The following is a 23255-nucleotide window of genomic DNA, read 5'->3' as shown; positions in this document are numbered from 1 at the left end:
AGAACAGGTGTGTATAATTTTGTATGGGTGATTTTTCATAGAGCATATCAAACAAGACGGTGAATTGCAACTGATTGACAAATTTCCCTACGTCGACGTAAATAAGTGATCAGTCTTTATTCAGTAGTAGCCATGATAAAAAAAAAAATCATGGGCGTACATACTCGAACAGGATTCGAACCTACGATTTCCTGATCTCCGGACAGGCGTCATCTTCACTAGACCACCGAGCTTCCGCCCGACAGCAAGTGTTGGTTCTAATCATCTCGACGGAAGAATTTCATAGATTTCAATAATACGCAGTACCAGCTGCATTCTATAAGGCAAACAACACGAACTGCGAAAGCACCCGCAACCATCTTTGGATAACAGAACGACTTTTGCTCTGAAACTACTCGTATGGGGAATAATAAGCAGTTTTACAAAATAAAAAAATGTGAATGCATTTGAAATGAAATGAGCGGAAATTCGAGACTAACAGGAAATGACTAAACGACCTTCTTACGTCGAACAAAAATATGGTGATTCTACATTATACACATGATTTTCTGCGTAACTTTATCTTTTTAACAACGCCCTTCAGTGATATTTCTCGGTGATATTTGATAACGTTATACTGCTCCATGAAGGCAAGTTCATCAAAATGGATTTATACTTACCTACTCCAGCGGGGCCACAAAACACAGAAGCAGTTAATGTCGATAGGAGTACGAGGGAGGATATTTTATCCATCACAGGTAGACAAAGACGGAGAAATTTATGCACAGGAAAGTGAAGGAAACGTTTTGATGGTAATGACCTACAACCGTGTTATGATGCGATCAGAGCACCTCTCTAATCACAGTCATCACAGTTCTCTAAAAATGGAGATTGTCGAACATTCTTCTTGCAATGCGCCCTTTCGAGGCAAGCGCAATTCCCGCAGAAAAAGAGCTAGTGTTGGTGATAATGTAACCCTCCTGTGCCATAAGTGCTGGCTAGTTTTTCAAAGTCGCCGTATTTTTCAGATTGCATAGAGTAAAACACGCCAGTTTAAAAGGAGGTGTTTTTTTTTTTTTTTTTTTTCAGGTTCACCGAGGCGTGTATGCACCTCTTCCATCGTGTGTGACAAGTGCATAATCATGGTTCGAATGAAGTACAGGACAACATTTTCTGTTTCACATAAGAGTTTTTTTTTCTTTTTTTTTCATTGCTTCTTCCTTGTCCAAAGTCCGAAATGAAATTTAGGTTCTTCAGTGCTACATAAAGGTGTGCGTGCGTACACAACATGGAATAGGGGCATAAAAAAGCAACCATCATTATAGTTAATGATGGAAAAAAATTGTACCAGCTCAACATTGCAATGCTAATATAAATGACCGGTAAGTCTTGATATACTTTTAACCCGTTTAGGACGGTTTGCTTTGGCGAGCGAACACCCCCACAGACGGACAGGTTTTCCAAAATCGAGTCCAAACCGAGGGTTACTAAGGGGGTGTGACTTACGGTCCCGCTTTACCCAATCATCAAATTGCCGTGTATGCGGTGTAGGAATCCGCTTTCTGATTGGATGAATAACGACCGCTCATGAATAATAATGTCGCTTCCCTTCGCTATCTGGGTTCGCGCGCGCGGTTTGAACTTCACGTACTATACGATCGTCAATTTACGTTCTCTCGTCAACTCAAATGAATAGCGTCTTTTATTATTGGGCACCAGGCTATGTCGAGGGTGTCGCAAATTTCTACTACATAATTGTCTTGAATTTACTGATTCATGGAGGCAATCTTTTATGGAAACTGTAATCCGTTGATCACAAGCCTTCAAAGTCTTTCAATGAAAAGCGATCGATCGGAGGATTGTGTACAGGCTTGCGTATTTCCATTTACACGACTGTAAGACACGCCAAGTAAATCTCGTATTGTGGCGATATCAAAGGCACACGAACCCACTCTTGACTTCCTGTTTTTCACAAAATTCCTTACCATAGCTAGTCAATGAATTTTGGAAACAGAAGGAAGTTTATTCATTGTATACAACATTTGAAAATCTGTTACACCTTGTTTGTCCCCGCTACTTGTATCCAAATACAAAGCTCGCGTGTCTGTAACAGAAGCACGTGGCTTTATTTCAACACTATATTTTAGGCAAACCATCAACGATGTAATATTACAAGTAGAATTGGTGATACTGATTTATCAAAGTCGAATTTCGTAATAGAATAACGTCCAATTGAGTTTATTTCTTGGTTCTGTTTCAGTAATTCCCATAAAATTGACAAGAGCCTGGAATATGTTCAATATTCAAACAAATCTTTGCATCTTTCTAACTTTCTTTGAGACGAATAAAAATGCATAATCCGCGCTTGCGCGATACCTGCCATCCTCTGAAGAAGTCTGTATAAAGAAGTTTGCTTCCTGAAATTATCAATCGTGACTACCTACAAATTTCGATCATGCAACTTATAATAGGTTTTCATTGGATGCATACAAGATATCACCGAGTCGATTTGTGAGTTTATTATCGGGGTTTGATGCTGCTATTTTTCTGTGCGATCTTACAATTCCTTTACAACTTCGACGTAATGTCGGGAAGATAATGATTTAATTATTCACTATGTATCAAGTGAGATGAGATTTCTCACAGTGATACAAGACATATATTTAATTATTATAAAAAGTAATCACCAACCTAAATGAGTATCGTTATTTCTTACATAGAAAAAAAAAAACTAAGAATAAAACACCGGTCCTGTTTAAGCCAGTTGACAGAACATGTATGAGCTCTTCAGATGAAACAGGGCAGTCTATACGATGAGAAGAGAAAAAGGAGAGAAAAATAGGCTGGTCATCTAAATTTTGTTTGATTGACGGTAGATAATCTGAAAAGATTTTTCAAACGTAATGTAAAATTATACAAGATGAGGTTTGCCTACAACCTGTGTTTTGGTAATATCTTTCCACGTTTTATATAATACATAATCTGTATATATATGTATATATATATATACATATGTATATATATATGTATCTGTATATATATCTGTATATATATATATATATATATCTGTATATATACATATGTATATATATATATATATATATATATATATATATATATATATATACACATACATACATATATAAATTTTATGGGCAGAGTATCTTGGAGAAGCGATCATCACCATCAATGATAATATTCAATCTACACGTTTGTATATGGGAATGAAGAAGGGGATAGCTGGAAAGGAAAGTGATGAGATGTAATGAGATAAAATGAAGGAACACTAATTGAGACAAATGTATTACAAAGGAAGAGCAAAACGGCAAAAAAGGGCAAAAGGGTACAACATTATGCAAAGATTTTACAGTCATTTTTTGTGTACGTTTGCCTTCCAATTTCGTAGTTACGTAATTCAAAATAGCCAACAACAAAAAAAAGAAAAAAAGACCGCGCCATGAAGATGTTCATTCAACCTCTTTTGCCTTTCACTATGTCCTATCACTTCAAAAAATGTAGCATTAGCACAATTCAAATTAGAATTCCCATCGAGAATTCAGATTCGCATCAATGTGAGAGAGTATCTTTTCAGACAGGGTCGCAGGTGAGCATTTCCGAGTTCGTCGGAGAAGTTCATTCATATTAGAAACAAATAGGTTGACCACCCGCCAGCTGATAGAAGAAGACGACATGACCATGGGAGAACGGCGAGCACATGTCACACAAGCTTGAAGGTCTAAAATCATTACATCACTTCAGAAAATAACGAAAAGATGATATGTTTGTTGAAATAAACGACATTTCTCCCGACATTCTTCGATCTCTCATAACAGACGGTTAATCTTGCTGAAAATTCTCTTATGTCATGAGTGTAAATCAATATTGTTTTGTTTTATTGTGTATACGAGTCATCGCCCGGTAAAAGACAGAAAATGAAGTACTATTCTCATTCAATAAGCATAATGTATAAAGGAAACGAGCATTTGCTGCTATCGTTTATGAATATGAAAATGCTTCAATGCGATTTCACGAAGTCTAAAGGAATGAATGCAAGTAGGTCTACGTAAATACAGAGATGTATAATGCAATTATTATAAAAAATACGCAGCCACGATAAGTGCATAAACCACTTCAATAGCAGCATGAAAACATTTGATCACATCAATATATGAGATGGACAAGAACATTTCATGCTTTTATTGCTCGAAATTCCATGCTCCTAAACAAAGTAGAGTGTTCAATTGAAGCGACGGGTTATCACATCTCCGTCTCTCGCAAAACTGAATCATCACTTCGCAAATTTGGAGTGCTTTCTACAAATTTACATAAAAAAAAGTTTATTATTTTTTTTTAGGCATGAGTTACCATATTCTACTGATTATAAATCGATTGAGCTACAAAACGATAGTGTGTTGCCTAAACCATTATAACTCAATGATCGCGAAATCATTTGACTTGTGAACTTCCGAAAGAGATGGACTGAAAAACCCAGACTTAACACAGAGCGACTATAGCCGAAAATTAGCATATTATGAAGAATTCATACAAAACTAGAACCAAAAAAGACTAAACAGTCAACATCACCATTGTCGGTATCGTCGTAATATGGGATGTAATTTTATTTTGACTGCCTCTTTGAAATACTGCAAACATCAAATACTGAACATCATAATTTTTATTTGTGAATTCTAAGCGTATGAGAGAGAGAGAGAGAAAAAAAGACAACTTCTGCCGTATGTCTTGTTTCTCGCTTTATTGCAGCGTATGTCATTGTCGAGGTTTAAATTCTGTAATACATGTTCGTAACAAGTACATGAGAACTTGCACGTTGGATTTTCAACAACCATAAAATCATTGGGGTCCGTAAAAGCGGTTACGTAATACATACGAAGCACATCACTATAATGCATTCTATGGACCGGTGCAGAATATAGAGACTGTCTGTAATCGGCCTTTGAACTTCTTTATTATGCTCATAATCCCCGACTTTTCGGATGGCGTCTACGAGTGCGTCTTAGGAATGTTTTTGTATCAACATCCTGTCTATTCAAGGAGGTACAATGTAACCTGATACTCTGGCCACCTGGTCTATTCAAAGTGTTCTTGCCTATAACACGCGCATATGTTACGCTGTGTTTCACCATGATGAATATAATTGTAAGACCCCATAGTGGCAATATCGGCTCTTGCATTGTATGAAAATGACGACTATTATACAGAATATCCTCTATTTGATTCGTTGGCCGAGTAGATTTTTTGAACGATCTTATAACATAATCACGCTGTCATTCATAAGTATGAGAGAGAGAGAAAAAAAAAAGCTTCAAGCAACATCGAAGTTGAGTTTCTCAAACCAATCTTACATTTGAGTTTGTTTCTTGGTTTTGTTTCAACAATTTTCATAATGTTGACAAGAGCCTGATGGGATGTTCAATATTCAGATAAATCGTTGCATCTTTCTTGCAATCTTTGACAGCTAATGGTGACTAAACCTGCGAACTCCATGCATTTTTGTATAAAGACGTTTGCTTTGTGAAATTATCCATCATGACTGCCTCCAGATTTCGACCATAATTATATGACTTAGGTTTCCATGAGATGAATAAAGGAGATCAACGAGCGCATTTGTAAGTTTACTGTCGGGTTGTATGTTGCAAATTTTATGTGCAATCATGATTCCCTTATAACTCTACCGTAATGGCGGGAAGGTATTGTTCACTGCACATCACTTGAAATTAAATGTCACACAGTGATATGATAATCATCAGCAAACGGGATAGATTATTGTTATATATATAATATATATATATATATATGTATATATATATATATTATATATAACACCTATTCAAGTCAGTTGATGGAGCATTTATGAGCTCTTCCGGTCTGCAAACGAAACATCGGAGTCTATGCGATAAGAAGAAAGATTGAGAGATAAAGAGATAAAAACATAGGCTGGTCTTCTAAATTTAGTTCCATGGACGGTAATCTGAACACACTTTTGCAAACGAAATGAAATATTACACACGGCTAGGTTTGCCTATAAACTGTGTTATGGTGATATCTTATGAGATTATATATAATAATACGGGCAAAGTATCTTGGAAAGGTGATCGCCACCATCAATGGGGATATTCAATCTGAACGATTAATTGTAGATGATGGGAATGAAAAAGTGGATAGCTGGAAAGGAAAGTAATGAGATGCAATGAGATAAATCGAAGCAGCACTAATCGAGGCAAATGTATTACAAAGGAAGAGCAAAACGACATATTCGAGTGTTCAAAATGGTTCAACATTATGCAAAGATGTTGCAGTCATTTGTGTGTGTGTGTGTGTGTGTGTGTGTGTGTACGTTTGTCTTCTAATTTCACAGTTAGGTAATTCAAAAGCGCCTAAAAAAAAGATCGCGCAATGAAGATGTTCATTCAATCTCAGTTTCCTTTCACTATATCCTATCACTTCAAATTACGTAGCCTTAACACAATTCAAATTAGAATGTCCATTGAGAATTCAAATTCGTCTCAATATGAGAGAGCGTCTTTTCAAACAGGGTCGCAGGTGAGCATTCCCGAGTTCGACGGAGAAATTCATTCAATTTAGCAACAAAAAAGGTTGGCCATCCGGCAGCTGTAGAAGAAGCCGACATGATCATGGAAGTATAATATGGCAAGCACAAGCCACACAGGCTTGAAGACCTACAATTATTACATCACTTCAGAAAATAAGGAAAAGACGATATTTTTGTTGAAATAAACGACATTTCTCCCGGCATTCTTTGATATCTCATAACAGACGGCTAATTTTGCTGAAATGATCTTCTCTTATGTCATGAGTGTAAATCAGTATTTTTTTATTGTGTATACCGGTCATCCCCCGATAAAAGACAAAAACAAAAATGAAGTACTAACAATCTCATTCAATAAGCATAATGTAGGCCTATAAAGGAAACGAGCATTTGCTGCAATCGTTTATGAATATGAAAATGCTTCAATGCGATTTCACGAAGTCTAATGGAATGAATGAATGTAGGCATACCTAAATGCAGAGATATACGTAGACATAAAAAAATACACAGGCACGATAAGTGCATAAATTACTTCAATAGCAACATGAAAAAATTTCATTACATCGATAAACATGAGATCAGACAAGAACATTAATTTCATGTTTTTATTGCCCGAAATACCTTGCTCCTAAACAAAGTGTTCAATTGAAGCGATGTGGTTATCACATCTCCGTCTCTCGCAAAATTGAATCACCACTTCGCAAATTTGGAGCGCTTTCTACAAAGAAAAAAAAAGAAAAATCGTTTTTTTTTTCGGTATAAGTTGTCATATTTGACTGATTATAAATGGATTGAACTCAATGATCGAAAAAAAAATTGACTCGTGAACTTACGAAAGAAGTGGACTGAAAACACCTCAGACTTCTAAATGTATAAGTAATTGACAGAGCGACTATAGCCGAATATTAGCATATTATGAGGAATTCAAACAGAACTAGAACAAAAAAGACTAAACAGTCGACATCACCATCGTCGGTATCATCGAAATATGGGATATTATTTTATTTTGACTGCTTCTTTGAAATGCTGCAAACATCATACCGAACATCATAATTATATCTACATTTTTTGGCGAATGCTAAGCGTATGAGAGAAAAAAAATGCCATATGTCTTGTTTACTTTATTGCAGCGTATTTCGTTGTCGAAGTTTAAATTCTATACATATATGTTGGTTACAACCACATGAGAACTTGCACATTCGCTTCCCAACAACCATAAAATCATTGGGGTCCGTAAAAGTGGTTACGTAATACATACGAAGCACATCACTATAATGCATTCTATGGACCGATGCGGAAAAAAGAGACTGTCTGTAATCGGACTTTGAACTTCTCTATTATGCTCATAATCCCCGACTTTTTAGATGGCGTCTACGCGTGCGTCTAAGGAATGTTTTTGTATCAACATCCTGTCTATTCAAGGAGGTACAATGTAACCTGATACTCTGGCCACCTGGTCTATTCAATTTATATGAATTTACGACTTCGATGAAGTAGCACAATCGACTGCGTTGTTTGTATGCAGTACATCCCCTAATCGGTTTGTTCTTGGCCAAGTGGTTTCTTTTTTTTTAAACAATTTTATAACATAATCAGAATATTATTCATTCACTCTTCAAACAACTACAAGTAACATCGCTGTCATGATAACAAACATACACAAAAACATTCACACACATCACATGCATGCAGGGACACGCAAAAGATTTACTTTTGAATTTATTCAATTCGCCGAGTTTTAGCAAATCCCAGGACTCGGCAGCGGAAGAAGAAGGCCAACTTTTCATGCCAATATAAGCAGGTTGTCATGCCGAGATGGCTTTCATAGAAGATCCATAAGTACGACATTGCATTCCTTATATAACACGAAGTAGTATGCTACAATACTTTATCATGTAAATGTGTGCTAATAAGGTAGGTGCGTGCACGCAACGGTCTTGACCGCCGCACGCACGCTTTTCACTTGAGTGTGACAATTTGCATACCGATGCAAATGAGATCGCCAGAGCGTGCGGCTGGTCGCTCGTCATTGGTCAGTTTCCCGACCGTTGCGAAGGTCTGAATGTCGTGAAAATTGCACTCATGTTTGTCAATATTTTGCTTGTTTATAGACATAAGATATGACCAATCATCACAAAATGTTCACAGATGGCAACTTTGATGTATGTAGTCCCACAAAATATAAATCATTTTCAACATAGGTATCGTATTGTTGGTGAAATTCTAAGTTTAAAAATGCGTGATCATTTCACTCTCTCAGCCCGAGTATACTCGGGACCAGTCCACAGCCTGGAAAACGTCAGCCCGAGTATACTCGGGACACGTCCTAAACGGGTTAAGGAGACATTTCTGGCTTAAAACTTTTCTGGTTAGAAAAGCGGCTTTGAAACGCTCTGCATGTGGAGGTGCAATTCTAAACTAAGCTTTATAATTACAAGACAACGTTTCGATAGTTATATAAACGCAACCGCAATCTCAGACACAGTTTAGATGACGTGAGTTCACTTGCGTGCAATACTTATGTAAATGTTAATATGATATTATATTATATATACTTATATATATATATATATATATATATACATAATAAAACTACTACAATCTATAGATGTATATATATGAAGGGTTTGTTTGCAAAAACCGATAAGTCCATTTTTGAAGATTTTGAAGTAAGATCTCTGTCATAAAGTACAAAATAATACCTTTTAAATGATATATTGGTTACTACATATAAAGCTATAATTTTGAAGATATGATCAGAAGAAGCAAAATTTTTCTTATTATTCTCTTTATTTTTCTTGACCTTTAATCGCAAAGTATCTCCATTTGGCAAATATGGACTTATCGGTTTTTGCAAACAAACTCTTCATATATATATATATATATGTGTGTGTGTGTGTGTGTGTGTGTGTGCGTTTGTGTGTGAGGGGAAAACAAGAAAAGCTGCATTCAGACATTCAGACAGAAAGACTTGTAAAAACCTTTATTAACCAATCAACATAAAAAAGAAGAAGAAGGCGCAGTACCGTAGTCTATTTTTTCCCATGCAGTTGCGTGGCATTCTTAATTTAGTTTAATTCAGTGTGCATCGTAATCGTAGGTTCAAAGTTTCAAACACCATTAAAAGGGTAAGCACAGAAATAACAGTCAAAGATAAAAGGAGGATGACACAATAGTGCCTGAAGCTGATTTGATTAACCAAACTCAATGTATTGGATCTGAAAATAAATTACAACGCAATGCACGACGTAACAAAGTAGAGCGAAAAAAACAAAACAAACAAACGATAAGTTCACTTACAGTTTGAGCAATCATTAAAGGGAGAGTCTAGTTTTGGTTGTGGTGAGGATTCAGCTTGTAACTTTTGCGAGATGCTTAGAAACCACTTAATGAAATACTAAAAAGCAAACAATTCCATATAAAGAAATTCAAAATTCATTTTATGAAATTGGTTTGAAATAGATGAGATATCCAAAATCAAAGAAAAACAAAGTGACCCTAAAAAGATGGGTTTCATCTTTTATTAGGATTTCTTTGTTATAGATATCTCAACCATTTCAAAACCATTGTTTTTTCTCGCAAAAATTTGAATTGAATTCCTCTTAAAAATATATGCTTATGCTTTTTCACATATTTGATAAGAAGTTCCTAATTATCTCAAAATATCATCACCAAAAAAAAAATAAATAAATAAAAATTTGGAAACCTGAAACCCATCTCAACCGAAACTGTACCATCCTTTTTAGTCTGCATCTACAAATGAAGAGTTTGTTCGCAAAAACCGATAAATCCATATTTGTCAAATGGAGAGGTCATTAAAGGTCACGAAAAAATAAAGAGAGTAATAAGAAAGTGTTTGCTTCTTTTGACCATAACTTCAAAAAATGTTCTTTGAATGTAGAGACCAATATATCATTTTGAAAGGCATTATTTTGTACTTTATGACAGTGACCGTACTTCAAAATCTTAAAAAAATTGACTTGTTGGTTTTTGCGAAAAAAAAAAAAACTCTTCATATCTAAGCAAAAATATATCGCGGCAATTTTTTGGATATGTATTTGAATAATTTCAGCGATTTAAGTAGATTATTTCCCGACATGATATAGATACCAATTCAAAGTAGAAAAAAAAAAGTTGAATCATGAAGAATCCAGAAATGCATTTAGCAGTGTTAATTATCCATGAAGATATACACATTAGTTTCAACCAAACAGTTTCTAAATATTTATTAAACTTCATCCGACCAGAGATAAAGAGATCTAGAGCTAGTCATTGATGCATTTAACATATCGAAGAAGCTTGTATTCCAAACCAATGTATCGTCGGAAAATGGAATTTTGTTCTCAATAAAATGCATCAAGAGTAAACGAAAAATCCTAAAACATAGTGCATTGTAAGCATTCTCTTGAAAGTGTGTGTAGTGTTAACACTACCCCGCATGGTAGCATTATTACAAGACGAATTTCGAATAACCGTAAAGAGTGAAGTAGGTCTATTACGATTAGATGAAACTGACTGTCTTGGAAAATTATTTCTGAAATACTTTTATCTAAAAATTTGTGACAGTGCAGTAAAATGATGCACGGACTAGTGATGCTCTTGATATAGGGGAAGTATCAACATATATGTAAATCGAGCTGAATTTTAAATTTGAACCTTCTACTTTCAATGATGCAGTATCTCCAACTTACTTAAATGTTCCGGAATGCGCGTTGAGGCCCAAGAACACTAATGCGTCACCTTTATTATTAGTTAATCGTTTTTTTTTTTTTTTTTTTTTTTACTATTGTTACAAAATATTTTGCTGATACGAATCGATTGTTTAAAGACATACCTGATCACGCTATATCATCAAAATGGGGATGAAGGGAAGACTACTGAAAACCCATTTTCCAATTCATTGCATCATTCCAACTTCAAGAAAAAGGTAGAGAAGATAAGCTCTTTCAGAAAATGTGGAAAACTAAAAATTGACTTGCTCAATCCGTTTCATGTAAATCAAGTGGTGCGACTTTTTGTTGATTTTGTGATGCACATTCCACATTATTGTATACTTTCAATAATATTTTTGTCTTTGTTTCATTGTGTGCTCTTTCAACCGTGAATGAAAGCATATTGGGTGTAGGATTCAATATCTTAACGTAAACTTCAACACGGGAAACATGTCAAAACTGCAATTGTGGCCATTTTTACCCCTTGGTTACTTTGAGCACAAGTCATAATACCACACACAAATCGTATTCCTTCTTATTTTCGAAATGTGCAATTTGTTGCAAATTACGAATTTTACGTCCATGTAGGAATGAACACAGAAACGAAGAAGAAATGAAATGTTATTTAATGAAACACATGTTTGTTGTCGCACAAATTCAAAGAGAAAATTAAACAATGTATTACTTTGAAAAATGCATATACTCTGAAACTTACTGTTCAAAATAACTGCGTTAATGGAAAAGAGGGACCCACGTTAAAGACAAGACTGTAGGAATGTGGGCCGCTTTACATTGAACTTACAATACAATAAATGTAAAAGAAGTTTAGAAACACACACAGACACACACACACACACACACACACACACACAAAGACGCAACACACATAGGTACAAGACGCTCACAGTAAACAAGAACGTTGACAAGACAAACAATGAGACAAAGGGAAGGAACAGGTCAGATGGAGGAGGGAGGACGTAGGGCAAAGAAGAAAAGGCAGGAGGGGAGGAGAAGCGGACTATCGAGAGGAAGCAGGGGCCACAGCACATGATGCTGAGCTACTGCCAGCCACTGCTCATTGACAAGGGCAAGAAAACTGATATATATATATATATATATATATATATATATATATATATATTTATATTTATATATTTTTTTTCTTTTATTTGTCAACTACTCGCAGCTAGAGCAGAGCCCTTCTTTATCCTCGCCAGTGCATACGACACTGGCCTAAACGGAAAGTCTTTCGAGCTCTTCTGTTTCCACCTCCGTTGTAGGAGGAACGGCTTATGTTCTTCTCTTATCCATACATTTTACACGGATGGCGTACAATCCCTTGAAAATGGCCTGAAAAAACAGCGTTCCAAAGGCCACTGCTACCACAGTTGCGGCTGCAATGCCGAGGGAGTTTTGGAAGTCGAGAAATGAATAAATGAAGGGGTTTCCAAACGGGTCCGTTCCCCCAGCCATCCAGTAGATGACAGCGAAGATGAAGTACATAAACAGGTACATTAATGGGTATATCACGTGCACGAAGCGGACAACTATCAGCGTGACGAAGATTTCGATCAGGCAGATGGCAGCGGGAAGGTGATAGATGCTGACGATGAACAATTTCGGTACCCAGACCAATGGCGCATAAAACAACAACCACAAGTCGAAAACAGTTACGATGAAGCAAGGGGCTGCGGTGATGTTGAAGAGAAACCATTGTATCTGGTACGGAAATTTGTCTGAAAGTACAACGAACGTTGTTAAAGTAAACCTAAATCAAAATATAAACGTGGACGGAGTGAAAACAAACATAGTTGAACACATCAGCGACATTACAAGAAAAATCTGATGATCGTTTTAAAACATACGAGTTAATGAAATTTTGGTGTCGTCAACGCTGTGCTGGAGAGTGAAGACTAATTATTGTAGTTCATGACATCATTGTTTAAACACAATAAGGAACATGTAAAAAGAAAGAAAGAAAATTCAACACATCACTTTTCTATCATAATGAAAGAACATTTGACTTTACCTATTGCAGAAAGCAGGGGGAATAATATTACCCTTCACATAAATTTATGTCAATGATAAGTTAAAAGAATGTAAACTAATCATGGAAAAATGGAATTCTGTGAAATTCTCCTTCCTATTTTCAACAAATTTATTTGCTGGAAGATAAAGAGCGCTGTAAAAAGAAAGGATGAATTTGATGATTTCACGCTGTATACTGCGTATTGGACGAAACTTCTCACCTAATCCTGAAATTTTAATCCTGTTTCTGCTTTACTCATTTGTTACCATTTGTGACTACAGCCTATAAAATCTCGACGTAATCTTGAGTCGCACTCTTTGAAGATACATACATAAAACATGTTTTTGAAAATAAGTGCTTACATCGTATAGGCATTGTTTAAGCCTGTTTCCAGTGTAAAAATTTGCGCAGCATGGTCCTATCAACTTTTTATACTGTCTCTGCTTTGTATGAAATGAAAATTTGGAGAAAAATGCAGCAAGAAAATATTTGAATCCTTGAGTAGCATGTTGACTTCTTCAGAAGGGGTTAAAATCTGAGTGAAATTAATCACAATTCTTTCCAAAGACAGTAGTGTCATAATGAGCCATAACAGAAACAGGTCATACATTGTGTTTGTTTATTGACATCATAATTCTGTATTTTTGAGTGTATATATTATGTGTAAGTGTGTGTGTTTATCCTCTTTAGCATCATTGGCGCTTAGAGACGTTTTTATGTGATAAGCGCTTTTGAATTACTGTGAATTATTATAATCATGATATAGCACAACAAAGTTTCAAAAACTCTTTAAAATTAATTACGTCATCCATGTTACAAATATCGTCTTGAGGTAAAACTTTGTAGAGGGGTAACTGTCATGACTGTATAAAAGTTTCAAGATAGTTTTTACCCTGCCATGAATAACCCTTGCGAAAAAGTAAGCATCGACAGGGGAATATATCTGTTAAATATTCTTTTCAGACTCTTTTTTTTTTGGGATTTGTGTTAGCTTCCTTCTTCCCAAGCCATTTCCTACTCCAAACTTAAAAAATTGTACCTTCAGGTCCAGCAATCATCCTGCCCTTCATGCAGTCCATCACGACATTAAAGAAGGCAAAACAAACATAACATGTTGCGGTGAGAAGAGTCCAGAATTCGAGGTAAACGACAAACTTCGGACCCAGTGTCTTTTCCGCGAAAACAGCGTAAGCTATCAAAATCGCGAAGAAGTAGGCGGCGAGTGCGAACCGGTAAGGAGCGTACAAGCAGAAAGGTATTCTTGGCTGAAAGAGAGAAGAAACAGCTATGTTTTTATAGATTCAACAATGTTTTCTCAGATACTGTTGAAATAAAGTTGTTACTGAACCACAGACCACAAAAAAACCCCACATGAGATTAGACATTATAGAAGTATTCTCATCAACGGATTTCTTAGGATTGACAATTAACAATAAACTTTTGTGGAGGACACATATTGATAATACAGTGTAGTTGCCCTCCTTATGTTATATTCAACTTTGATTCTGTCTTGTCTTAATTACGGTATCATAGCTTGGGGAAACACTCATTCGATAATGTATCATGATAGCCTGCTACGTTTAAAGAAAAAAAAAAACTTCGTATAATTTGCAATGTATCTTGGAAATCTCATACCGACTGTTTTTTTTTTAATAAGAATTTAAAAGTAACTGATCTTTATCATTATCATAACCATCTTGGTCGATTCATGTATATATTTAGTAACAAGTTATTACCTTCCACTTTCATTTGCATGTTTGTATAAAACAACTCCTTCCACAGATACCCAACTGGTCATTCTAATGATTTTCATTTGCCTTTCGCCTCTTGTCTTCACCATCGCCATTTTCCCCTATTTTCCAATCATGTTATAAGTTCTTCTTCTTCGTCTCTCTCTCTCTCTTCCTTCTTGTCCTATATCTTCTGCGTTACAGAGACTTAGTGGTGTTATTTGTCCGGCTATTTTATAGGTCTTTATTCGTAGTTCTTGTAATTCATTCTGTAAATTAAGTTTCATGCATACCACAAAGTAAAAGATCAATGATATAATATGTATAATTGTTTTATTTCGCTCAGGGGAATGCAACCTACAAGCATTGATTCTTCAGCATTCCTCCCCATCTCCTGAATTTTCTACACTTCAGAGTGTTCTTTGTGCTTTTTTCTGTTTCACCATATCATTTGTATATCCATAAATTTCATTTATGATATTTTGCGATGTTGACATTTATTTTGTAGGCCTACTTATATCTTATGTGAAAAAAAAAAATGTATATGCAAGTTCTGTTGGAGATGGAAAAAAAAAAGAAATGAAAGGAAATGAAGTGTAGATTCATGTCACAATTTTTATTCTTCTCTACTGTGAATAACGAGTTCAATGTGATTATGTCGTACACTTATATGAACACATACAGTAAAGCGTAGTGCACTGAATAACAGATCAATATCATCACAGCACAACGTACAACTCGCATTACTGTGCACCCTCTGCACCAGGGGCGTCGGTCCTCATATAAATCCCCCATAATTCCAGAGATGTGATTATTATTTTTTTTTTTTATAGAAAACTGTCCAAGTGTCTCACCTGTGCACCAGATTGCTGAATTTCAATTCTGAAAATGCAAAATCCTACCCTCCCCTATTCGGTCCATTTGCCATGTAAAACTTGGTACTCTTTTGGATTGGTAGATAAGAAAATGTTTCATCAAAAGTGTCCGTTGTTTCAGCTAAAAAAAAAAAGAGAAAAACAATGCAAAAGTTCAGTCGGGTGAGAGGGGATATCTTCTTTTAATTAACTTTTTGTTTTCCCTGCTTGGTTTCCCTCCATAAATTTAGTACACTTTCGGGATTTACAGCTTCCCAAATTCCATCAAAAATGTGTTTACGAGATGTTTTCATTTGCATTCCGTCGTCAATTCCCTCGTATGCAGGGGCGTCGATCATGAAGGACAAAGGGGGGAAACATGTAATTTTTGCCCCAAATGATTCGTAAATGAGGAAAGTTTTCTTGCTCTTTTGATAAAGATCTGTCCAAATAGTTCACCCATAGTGCAACAGATTTTAAATTCTCAAAATGCAAAAACCTCCCTCGCGTGGGAGGGGTACCCCTCCAACACCCTCCCCGTTAGATCCCTTTCCATGCACTAACTACACTTGGGAGATTGGAGTTTCTAAGTACAGTATTTTATCAAAAAAATGTCAGATTTGTAACTTCAATTCACATAAATTCAAAAGTTCCCTTCTTTTAATCTACCATTTCCCCGCTCGGTTTCTATCCATACATTTAGACTCGGGACTCGGGGATTTACAATATTATAAATATTCCACAAAATTGTGCATCAATATTTTACAATATTCTGAATATTCTACAAACTTGGGCATCAATCTCAAAAATACAAAAGCTCCCTCGGGTGGGGTAGGGGAGTCAAAGAGTGGGGTAGGAGGTTCAAGAAAATGTTATGATATCAGTCATTTCTAACAAAGCTATTTGAATTGCAGTTGGCAATGAATCTCTTTCGACTTTATTTCATGAAGTTACAAATCCATAAGAAATATAAATTGTATGACATTTCCAGCTATGCCATGCACAGGAATCCCATTTCTTAACTTATCCGGTTGTGGAGAAATGGTTTTATTCAAATTGGACATTTTTTTTTTCTTAGCACGCAAAAACTTCCAGATGTATCACTGACTGCCAGCAAGCCATTCGTAAAATCAACAATTATTGTCCATTCGACCATTTAATTGCTTTCAGTGTCATCGAAGGGTAGAAAACGCTCATGATGAAATTTAACAACACCTAATAAACTGCTTTTCTGCATGTAGTGAGGAGTGATGCTGCATTACACGTGCCACCTCATACTCACGTGTGGTGTGGACACGTCCCTTAGTCGTCTGCAACACAATTTGAAGTCTACCCATTGCCCGGAGTACCACTTTCTGCAGTCATCTCCACTAGTCATTGTTGTCTGCGCGGAAGGTGATGATGCGTCGGGAACTGGAAAAAAAAAATTAACAATGGTTCTAAAAATCATATTCTTGTGAGAGCGCGAGTTGATCGTATTTTTCCTTCACCTGGCTATCGTAATGCTACAATTCGAAGGGCGGAGAGTGTTACACAGATCCTAGTTCATTCCATTTCACCCCGGCGTTTTATGAAGAAAATAATCAAACAAATGAATGAATTGATATAGAAACACAACAACACCTTTTTGGGGTAGGCAGTTCTGATCACGTTTCTGCAGAAACTTTCGAACCAGGAGAGGTAGTATGAATACGGCAGCAGGTATACCAACGACAAGTCCAACGATGAGACCGACATTATCACGTTTTCCTGAAATTTGATATAGACACAGCAAACACACTTCACTTAATTATGACATGAGTTAAGGCATTAAGCATGTCGATAACTATCTGTAAAATCAAAATCAATTTTGTTTGTTTGTTTGTTTGTTCATTTTTTGCGTGGTGCCAAAGACGTGGTTGACTATATGAACGGGTGCAACCGTATAGAACAAACTTAGTATCCCATTGTTAGAGGCCCTTGTCTTTAGTCAGCGAATTAACGTTTTCTTTTTTTTTATCTTGTTTTTTTTTTAATAATAAAATAGACTCTTACTTGACTGTATGATCAAGCAATTGCATTTCTCAAAACTACCTACTCAGATTAGACCTCCCGGTGCCAAACCAGCCAACACATAACGTTTTCCTAAACGTGTTTTTTGAGGTTCCGTACGTCTTCGTATAAGATGAACGTTTTTAAAACAAACATATAACATCAAAGGTGAAACTTAGCACTAACCGCAAAGCACAGTTTTTTTTTAACGTTTTAAAAACGTCAATGGACGTTACAAAACGTTTTTATTATATTTGTTACGTCTTCGTCCTTTATAAACGTCCACAAAACGTGTTTTATTATAGGTCTGCTACGTGTTCGTCATTGGTTTCTTTATCATAAATATTCATTCCTATTTATGAATATTCAAAAAAGAAAAGATAAGATTTGACTGGGTACAACAACTTTTTTCGCAGAATGTAATATGTTTGCATGATGAATGCCTCACTTTGTAATGACTTCTGACAAATGTTATTCTTTGCTATCTATGTATCATTCCTTCAAATGAATGTCGAATTTATACTTTTTGTACATTCTGTTGAAAGAAGTAAAAATAAAACCTTTGAATTGAATTGAAAAAGATGAAATGAAGTGGATATAGATAAAACACATTGAAATCTAAAGATTTATGGTGGGTTCAAACTTTCTGTGTTAAAAAATAAACTTACCTAAGTTATTTTTCAGTTATTCACAATTTCAAATTGTGTTATGAAGACGTATTTTCATATGTTATTCGGCCTAATTAAGGTATTTGTGATTTAATTTCAGTAACCAAGTCTTCATACATTACAACATTTTGCGGGTATATAAAGAATGTGAAACAGATTCATCCATTGGGAATAGGATGTATTATAGGTATAGGTAGTATGACATTAGGAACATGTTAGGATATGATTATATAGGATTAGGGTACATTAATCCCATATTGTACGTGTATATTCTCATAACTATATTCTTAAATACCCAATAAAACATAAACATTAGACGTTCTTTACAGGTTTTCTGAACGTACTAGACGGGTAGGAAAGCTTCTCTAAACGTTCTGGAACGGGTCATAAGACTTTTTAGACGTTCTTAAAACGTTTTTGAACGTTCTAGACGGTTTTCAACGGTTTTCTGGAGGTTCGCAGAACGTCCACAGAAGTTTTGAATATTCTTAAAAGGTTATTCTGACGTCTATAACGTCCAAAAGGTTTTTTGCAGGTCCTTAAATAGTCCGAAAGTTGTTTTTTTACTAATTTTTTTTTTTTTTACGTTTAAAAGTGTTTTTATAACGTCCATTTGAAACGTTTCAAATACGCCGAAAACCTTTCACAAAAGACGTTCTGAGAAAGTTTTGACAAAACGTCCAAATAACGAACTTGGAACGTTTCAAGAACGTTCAGAAAACGTCCAAATGTTAGCTGGGAAATAAGATCTAAAAAAATTGTTGAAGTTTTGTTACTTTCGGTGCGCATACTTTATTGTAGTGACGCCAGGTGTATTAAGACTCGTTATTACTTTGAACCACAAAATTGACAGCTTTTGGCAAACCTGATATTATACTTGTAGGCAGAAGAGTGATTTCTTTGGTTGATGTTCCATTCACCGAGTCACCGGTAGCTAGGCACGTGAAGGTTCGTTCAGTTTCAATGACAGAAACACTGATTTTCTCGAACCTCTCGTATGTGTCGTCAGATAGTGTTGTCTGTCGCGAAGCCACGGACTTAAGTCTCTCTCCAGACATATCGGTCCACATCATAGAAATACCAGGTTTTGATCCACTCAAGACACACGTGAGTACAATGGAGGTAGCGTTGGAGGGAGTTCGGTACATACATCGGTTTTGACTGGACTGTCCTTTATTGACGCATTCTTCGATTATATGTCTTGATGACATCGCTATAGGGAAAGAAGAAATTCATAAGATGATACATACTTTATACTAATGTCTATCTATGAAGACCGCGCTAAATCCGTTGAAACATGAAGGATTTAGCTCCTTTGGGAAGCAAGCCTTCATATATATATATATATATATATGTGTGTGTATATAATATTTTTTTTTTGGTCTTATTCTATTCAAATGTACTAGTAGGCAAATTGGTGTGAATGTTATGTTGCTGTCTATATTTCGTTTGATTGGCCTTTTATTTTGCCTTGATTTTACCTTCATTTTCCTTTATTTTGTTCAAATGCATGGAAATTGGTTGCTTTTCTGCTTTTTTGTTTATGTCCCAATAAGCCCTTGAAAAAGACAGGTAACTCAGTCGAAAGCTTGAGAGAATAAAAGGCTATAGTGAACATTACTGCAAGTTCTGCTAGTCATTCCTCCGTCACACACAAATTTATATTATATTATTCATTAGTAGGAAAATGGGCAAAGAAAATGGGATTCCATCGGGATTCGAACCCGGGACATCCGCATTGCAGCCAGGTGCTCTACCCACTGACCTATAGAAAGCCCTTTAATTCAGTGGTCGTTCCAGAAACCCTAAATTCTCAATGCTCCGGTGGTTAGAAGTATAACAGTGTGTTTGTGTGTGATACACACGCACATACTTAAACCTAGCATAAACCCGAAGGATGCTTGGGCATAGATGCGAGGGATGCAGCTTTGTAAATACTTAACAAATGCAATTCCATTTTCTATCTTCTTTCGTTTCCATCTATCGCGACAACGTCTATATTACAGTATTTGATTTATGGTACAGGGATTCTGAGTATATTCTTATAACCTATGCCGAACATTCCTTGAGTTGAGAACTGACCTGAACTCCGTTGATTTCTTCCCTTTTTTTCTAATAATAAATCTACAACTCTTTGTGTCGAATTTAACGTTCAGTATTCATTGTATTCGTTCGTATATAGTAGTATTTACATGTATTGTTCTCTACTGTATACCCATATGAGCTTTATAGATTTGATCCGATTAATTCTAAATTGGGAAGAAACGACATGAAAGGTTAGAAGAAACCAACCCAAACCTGCAGCCATGCCTGGCCTGTTAATATGACCGCTTTCATTGACAGATCCAATTTATTCAGTTGGACATTCATTGTTTCTTCATGACTGTGTGACACACAAACTTTGAAAAAAGTGCATTGTCATCGTTCATTCTTGTGCTCAGTCATACGTGACACTTGTCAACATAATGAGGTATCAATAGAAAGAAGAAAAATTCGTTTTTGCTCACAAATGAAATTGCATTGTCCATAGTTGACAATAATGAAATGGCAGGCCTTCAAAGTAAGAGTACTTTTTTTGATACGCTCTGTATGTCAGACGAGGATTAAAATCGTGCAAAACTAATATATTGCTAATGATTCATGATTACTGCTATTGTTATTACTTTTATTACAATTTTGTTTGATCTAAACGGTAATTTTGTTTGTTTTCTCTTATCTCTCTATATATGTTGTATGTTTTCAAATGTTCACGAAATCTTACGTCAAACGAAAAATAAAATCTAAATTCTGGCAACGGATATTATTGTTCCCTTGCAAAATACCTCAGTTTCATTGACTCGTCTGACACACATCAAGTTGATGAATCATTTGAATAATCCGTCTATATACATTTACCGCGCTCTCTCCTCTGCTAATTTACCGATTTTATTATACAATGTAGGTAAACAGCACTGACTATAAAAACACCCATACTCAATATTGGTAAACTCAGTTATTTTCCAGATAGAAGGTGAATGCGTGTCAAACAAAATGAGCAAGACATAGTGAAACTGCATAATATTAATGAGTTCACCAGCATTCTACGTTACGCAAAATTTTCAGAGATATCGTTTGAGACCTGATAGCGATAACTTCATGAGGTCAGGCTCTTGAAAATAGACGCACTTACCTTCTACAGTGAGATCACAGAATATGGAAGCAATCAATGTTAACAAGAGACCGATCACGGATGTGTTATCCATCATAGGTACACAGATGGAGACACTTCATACAAGAAAGAATGCACAGAGGTTTTGATGGTAATGTCCGACAAGCTTGTAATATGAATACAGTAATCACAGTCCTCAAAATGATGGCAACATTTGAGCGCACTTCATGCAATGGACCCTTTCGAGACGAGCACAATTCCTTCCTACACCCAGCTAATGTGAGGGAAATGTGACACGCAGCTTATCCGCGATGTTAAGCTGTTCGCTTTATTCTACCCTAGCTCGCAGCATACAAAGCATAAAAATCGTTCCCATTTCAAAAGGAACGAGACATGAAACTCGTCACTTTAAAGACGAGTTAGGTGATACGCTTTGGGTCATCAGATATCGGTCACCAGTGATTGACAACGAAACAATTAAATATAGCGACTTTAAGTTATATTTCTGCAATAATATTTTAGCAAAGTCGATTTTTTTGGACCTTCATTATTCAGATCATATTGTTAGTAACAATGCAAACCACATGGAAAGTCCTGTACGTGTGTCTGCGTGTGCAAGTAGGCCCAAGTAGATTAACAGGTTTTCTTAGTACAGTGTATCTCTACGATGACGAACAAATATAAACACGAACAAATTGAAACACGTCAATACAGTGTTCTAAAGATCGTCTTGACTTTAATAGTGGTCTTTTAAAAATATGAACTCTAGCCCTTATTTCCATAACCAAAACTGCTATATCGAATCTTGTCATTAATATGATCAGTTTGGAGAGCTCTTAAAGCTACAAGCCTGTAAAATTTTCCAGCAATTAAGCAATGAATCATCCAATCCAAAACAAAGGAAAATACAGCGAGTGCGTGTCTTTACAGAATGGGATTTATACCCGGACGAAATATGGTGCTATATTGTACTAGTAACTACTTGCTGACTTATTTTAAGGGCTCTGCTGGTTGAGTATCCATGTTTAGCTAAATGAATTGTAATTTGGCGATAAACAAAAATTCCCACGAGCAACAGAAACACTCTAACCTCCGATATAAAATAAGGGAAATTGCGTGTTTGTGTTCGTGGGGATGTGTATACTTGAGGAAATAGTGAAACAAATGACATAGGAGTGAAGCTGAACTGCCTAAGAAAAAAAGGAAAAATAAAGAAAGCCCTTGCAGCTACAAGCCTGTGAAATTTTCCGGCAGAAAAAGCAATGAAACGTCCAAAAACAAAACAGAGGCAAATAGAGAGAGTGTGTGTTTGTTTACATGACAATATGATTTGTACCTAGACGAAAGCGGCATTACCTCAACTAAAATAAAGAAAGAGACATAGCTTCTAACCACGTAACTAAATGGTAAGTCTTTTCGAACCAAGAGTGTGGAACGTAAGATGAATCATGACGATCACCCGTGACCGACACATCTTCAAAGGGAACAGTTAGAAGTGGAAGGAGTGTCAAGCATATTGTCTCAACAAAGCAATGA

At 35.9% G+C, this 23255-nt stretch overlaps 1 protein-coding gene across 1 annotated transcript; it reads right to left on the bottom strand.

Annotated features, from left to right (window-relative positions):
• Positions 1-12549: 12549 nt before the first annotated feature.
• On the bottom strand, positions 12550-19782 carry LOC140245719 (uncharacterized). The gene is made up of 5 exons (XM_072325255.1): positions 19437-19782; positions 17496-17621; positions 17155-17285; positions 14328-14553; positions 12550-12995 (listed from the first exon to the last, which is right to left on the bottom strand). Exons 1-5 carry the CDS (start codon positions 19780-19782, stop codon positions 12550-12552), a joined length of 1275 nt encoding a protein of 424 aa, XP_072181356.1.
• Between the last annotated feature and the right edge of the window lie 3473 nt (positions 19783-23255).

The sequence above is a fragment of the Diadema setosum genome, unplaced genomic scaffold (assembly GCF_964275005.1).
Source record: "Diadema setosum unplaced genomic scaffold, eeDiaSeto1 scaffold_24, whole genome shotgun sequence".
NCBI lineage: Eukaryota > Metazoa > Echinodermata > Echinoidea > Diadematoida > Diadematidae > Diadema > Diadema setosum.
Note: the sequence above shows the minus strand (reverse complement) of the source record. Positions and strands in the feature narration are given on the sequence as shown.